The sequence below is a fragment of the Apaloderma vittatum genome, unplaced genomic scaffold, assembly GCF_000703405.1.
Source record: "Apaloderma vittatum isolate BGI_N311 unplaced genomic scaffold, ASM70340v1 scaffold19079, whole genome shotgun sequence".
Taxonomy (NCBI): Eukaryota; Metazoa; Chordata; class Aves; order Trogoniformes; family Trogonidae; genus Apaloderma; species Apaloderma vittatum.
This window is the reverse complement of record NW_009734819.1, coordinates 15,345-20,492: the sequence shown is the minus strand read 5'-3', so window position 1 is coordinate 20,492 and position 5,148 is coordinate 15,345. Positions and strand designations below refer to the sequence as shown.

Below are 5,148 nucleotides of genomic sequence, written 5' to 3'. Positions count from 1 at the left end.
CGGGGAGAAGCGCTGAATCGCAGCGAGGAGGGAGCAATGGTATTTTTTCACGCTCGAGCAAATGGCTTTTGGGAGCAGCACAGGTTGGAAAGCAGCTCCTCAGAGCGACTCAGTGCTTCTCCCAGCACAGGGTGCTTCGATCCGACCGGCTTTACCAGGGATTAAAAGAAAAAAAAGGGAGAAAAGGGCCACAGGGAGCTTACAGTGATCCCTGCTTGCAGATTCTTAGGGGGAGGATGCAGACGAGCGGTACGAGCCCTCCGAGCAGCACCCGGCAGGGAGCCCGCTGGGCAGGCCGCTGAGGTGGCTCCTAACTCTTCCCTTTCCAACACGTACTTACTCCCGGAGCTCACAGGAAAGGCCACAGGAACAAGGAGGTGTCTACAAAAGGTTGCAGGTGGAGAAGCCGCGCTACGCCAGCAGCAGGACAAGGAGGAGAAGAACTAAATTTAGGCCCTACCCTGACGTGCCAGCGCTTGCTGCACCCACCTTCACGGTCCCTCCTGCCGGCAAGTGTCCCACGTTGTCCAGAGAACCCACTTTGGCTTGAGCCTTCTCCTTGAAATTCAGCTTCTGGTTCTCGATTTTGACATCTCCTCCCCCTGGAACAAGATTGTGCAGGAGTGAGCTTATCGAGGCCTCCAGGACAGTCCCACCTGAGATGTGTCCCCTCGCCAGCCCCCACCAAGAAGCCGCTGGGCACCCACTGTACTTTGGAGGAGGGACGTGACCAAGTAAATCCATTTAGTGTCTCAGTTTCTCTTTCGTTAAGGGTCAGTTCAAACCCCAGCGTGGCCAAAGCTGGCGATTTCCCCCTGCGTGCAGGGCAGCACGGCGGAGCCCTGGAGGTGCCCTCAGGTGGGGAACGCCCCACGGCTGAAGATACCCTCACGCCAACTGCCTCACTAGTGAAGAATTTCTTTACTGGAAGGGTTGTGGGGCACTGGAACAGCCTGCCCAGGCAGGGGGTTGAGCTTAGGGGACGGGCGGATGTGCGGAGGGACAGGGGTTGGTGGTGCTGACAGAGCTGGGACAAGGCTGGACTCGATGATCTTGAAGGTCTCTTCCAACCCAAACTGTTCTGTCGCTCTGTGAATCTGTCTCCCCACAGCAGAGACGTGAAATGCCAGTTCCACCCGGCCCCACGCTGGTGCCTTTCCACCAGCTGCCCACTCCCACCCACGTCCCTCGCCAAAGGTCTCTGCCAGCTCAGCCCATCTGCGCGGCCATCGGTGCTGGGACACGCTCCGCTCCTTCTCGTGAGCTGCTTCCCTTTGCTCCTTACCCATTCCACCATCGCTGGTGGTGGCTTTGTCACTCCTTCCCTGACACAGACCCGTGTGCCGCGCAGGCAGGGAGAAGCCAAGCGTGGGAATGGGAGGGACACCAGGTTCAGAAGAACCCCAAGGTCAGAACATTTCCCAGATCCAGAACGCTGCAGCTCCCGTTAAGAACGGGACCACACGTGCCACCCGTATTCCAGCAGGTCTCTCAGAAAAACCCACCCTGCTGAAGTATTGCTGAGCACAACTTCTCTCCCCAGCGACATCATTAAACTGTCCTCAGCACTTTGGCAGCTTGGCATGGCCAACGGTGGGAGCCAACCGATTTGGCCCAACAAAACCAGTTAAAACATCTGACAACGGATAATTCCGGAGAGATTGTTCCGCTTTAATCAGCGCCGGACAAGAGCAGTTATTGTCGCTCACAGCTCGTTATTATGGAGCGTTGGATAAACAGGGGTCACGTTTGTGGCACCACGTTCTCAAAGCGGGAGCAGGTTTTGGGGGCACCGAACCGTGGTGCTCGGTGTGTAAGGTTGAACTGCTTTCAACCGAACGGGCTGGCAGAAAGGGTGCGGGAAGCTCCCAGGAGCAGACAAAGACAAGCCTGCAGCATTTGTTTTCAGCTTCGGTCAGCAAACTTTGTCCCTCGAGCACGGGTGTTTGGCTGGCAGGAGCTCTCCTGCGCAGATGAGCTGTCCTCAGACACAGCCAAACCAGAAAAAGTCAGGGAACGGATCATACTTTGGGGTGCTACAAAGGTAAAGTTCAAGCAATCCGCCAACCGCCGTGGTACCGTAAACTCTGTTGGACTCAACGCTCCGAGCTGGTCCCTGCTCGGTGAGGAAACCTGCAACTCGCAGAGCAACTGCTGTGCTCCCAGTGGAGAGCGAATAATTCCTGCACGCTCGCCCCATGATGTGTCATTAAGGAGCCAGAAGTGCTTTATATAAGACAGGAGCTGCTACTGAACTGAAAGCTAAACCGCCCCTTGTATCTGCTTTGAAGAACTGGAGGGAAATCACTTCATCCTTCCACAGCACACACGGCCCCAGAGCCCCCAGGAAGCACAGGCGAAGCTTCCAGACTCCTGGAATGCTCATGGGAGGTATCCACTTCTTTTCTTTTTTCAAAATGAGGAGGGCAAAAGAGAACTGAGTCAAAGCAGGGGATTATCTCCTTGGGCAAGATGAAATCCCTCATCTCCTAATCCCCTTCTCCGCTCATGAAACCATGAGGAATTGCTAAAGCAGTTGGCATTTCCAGAAATACTCCCTGGCAGCAACAAACCCCTTGAACTATTTCGGTCGCAATCCAGGACTACACTTAAGTGACGTGCGAGATCTACAGACAAAGCACGAGGAAATGGTAAAATCCCCACCTGGCTTATGCTTGATATTTGCTTTAGAGCCACACTTGGAGGACACTTTGGAAAGGTCGACTTTCTTGTTCTGGATCTGCACCTAAAGAGACAAAAAGAAAAAACTCAACGCGGGGAAACATTTCGTGTGATGTGGAGGCCGACGCGACATCTCAGACACCAGGTCACGCTTCGTGAACCTGCGCACCCCTTTTCCACCGTACCGTATCCTCACATCGATACCCCAGCCACCGTGGGCCAAAAGCTACGGTCGTCTTTAGCGCTACTTCGAGGCCAGAAGGGGTTAATGTGAGCAGACAGAATACTGGGACCAGGTAAAACCAACAGATGGGACAGGACCCAGAAGCGGGAGCCTTTTGTTCACGGCACATCCATGGAACACGAAAGCACTCGGGAGAGGGACGGAAGAAAAGCCAGTCCCGTGGCCACGCTCCCCAGAGCGTTTCTGTCACTGCCCGGGCGGCTCCGGCCACCAGGACAGACGTCACCTCACGGTTCTACTCGGCCACTCTCTCTTCCAGAGACACCAGCTCCAACTTCTTCTCTCTGCCAGTCCTCACCGTGCAGGCGGACCCGCGTGAAATCAGCAGGATCTGTCTGCAGGCACCTCAGGGCTGCGCTTCCACCCCGCGGAGAGGAGGGCACGGGAAGGATCACCCTGCCCAGAGGGAACGAGCTGCTGGAAGCAGCTCTCTTCTCCGAGACTGGAGGTGGAAGCTACTCCCCGGTACGACTTCCTTCACCCTCATTCCACCCCTGACTTAGCCCCGGCAGCCGCCACCCTCGGTGAGGAGAAGCGTGCGATGCAGTCACGAACTCGAGAGATGCTCATGACTCAGCCAACGACCTTCTCCTGAGCCAACGGGCCAAATGTTCCAGCGTGGGCTCTGTGGGCACCGCTTTGAATCTGGGGAGAAGCATCTTCTCTGGGGGGAGGCAGAAAGTGAGGGGGTTTACGTCTTTTTGCGCCAAAAATATTTCACCTGTGACACCCGGACCAAGCACATCGTGCAGAGCCCCATGTCTGACAGCTTTAAAACTCCTCCTGCTGCTCCAGGTGGATGAAAAATTCCTCTCTTCCAGAGTGAACTTCTGCTCTAACTGCCTGGAGATCTTTCATTTCATGCAAACATAAGATAATTTACACCAGAAGGAACCTCTGGTGATCTGCTCTCAGCCCTACCCAGCTGACTTTACAACTTTTCGTGGGAAAGCTCCAGGGGTTCTGGTGGTCGTGGTCAGAGGCTCACCCCTCCCAACCGCCGGCTGACAGCCACACGCACGGCACGCTCCGCTCCTCAGCGTCTCGCATAGAAAACCAAAATCTTTCTTTCGGAACGTAGCAGGAGTTCATTCACCTACCAGCTACTCTAAAAGCTCACTGAGGATTACCACGATAATTTGCAATACGTCTTTCTCGGGAAGCACGAATCCTCGCAGCGCTCGTGGGGAGGGATGAGGCAAAGCCCTGCTGCCGCGTTTGCTCAGGACGGGCGGAACAGCTCAGCTCAGCCTCCTGTGACGCTGTTCCACGCTCAGGGACCCTGACTCAGGGACACTCCGGAAGGGTGAGATCACGGCTACCCAGTTTGATTTTCTCGGGGGTTGCTGGTAAAATTGCTACAGCTTTTACAAAGAGTACTTGTTTGCCTGGAGCTGGAGTAAAACTAGATTTATTTCACAGTGTGCAACTGCAATAGCTGATAATGTTTGCTGTCAGCTCGCGCACACATACTCAGTTATGACTCGTCATGATTTTCACCTGAAGATCCAGACAATTATCCCTCCGTGCAAGCGCATTTCTTGTGAGATTCCTACCATCAGCTGTTTGGGAGACACCCTGTAAGGCTTGGGCTTGCACTCACAGAGCCAAATACTCAGACGCTGGTGCCAGAAATCAGCCTGAGATCTGAAATGATCTGATGTGGATGCTCAGGAGGGAAGCACGAACCTCATCTCTTTTTAGATTTTCTCTCTCTGACCACAGCTCAGGTTAAGCCAAAGGGCAGAGAAACATACGGACATTCCAAATCACCTTGTTAAAGCTTCCGCAACACGTGCACCACCTGTGCTCGGTAAAACCCACCCCTTCACTTCTTGCTTCTTTAAAAAGGAGAGCGGGAAAATACTGAAGCATGAGAATAGCTTTTACCCGGGAAACCTCGCTAGCTCTGTGTCAGGATGCTTCTGGCAAATGTGACGTCTTTGGGGGGATCCTGGAGGGGAGAACAAATTTCCCTCACGTACGAAAGGCAAAACGGGGACCCACACAGAGCAACTGCCTCACCTGGGCAGGACGTCCCCCGCTGCCGGCACAGCAACCCTCGAGCTGAGTCAGAATTCGCCACCAACCACAGCCCTTGCCCAGGATCCCTAAAGGCTTCACCTGAAGCCATGGCTGGAACTAGGGCAGCGGAGCTGGGGAAGGGCCTGGAGAGTAAATGTGGTGAGGAGCGACGGGAGGGGCTGGGGCTGTTGGGTTGA

The 5,148-nt window shown here is 54.7% G+C and overlaps 1 protein-coding gene across 1 annotated transcript in view; it reads right to left on the bottom strand.

Annotated features, from left to right (window-relative positions):
* Nucleotides 1–489: 489 nt before the first annotated feature.
* Nucleotides 490–5,148, bottom strand: part of LOC104279215 (microtubule-associated protein 4-like) — a gene marked incomplete at both ends in the record, with an annotated part of 17,394 nt that continues 12,735 nt past the window's right edge. The window contains 2 exons of the mRNA XM_009876419.1: nucleotides 490–602; nucleotides 2,665–2,746. Coding sequence (XP_009874721.1) covers nucleotides 490–602; nucleotides 2,665–2,746 — 195 coding nt within the window. The remainder of the gene's footprint in view (nucleotides 603–2,664; nucleotides 2,747–5,148) is intronic.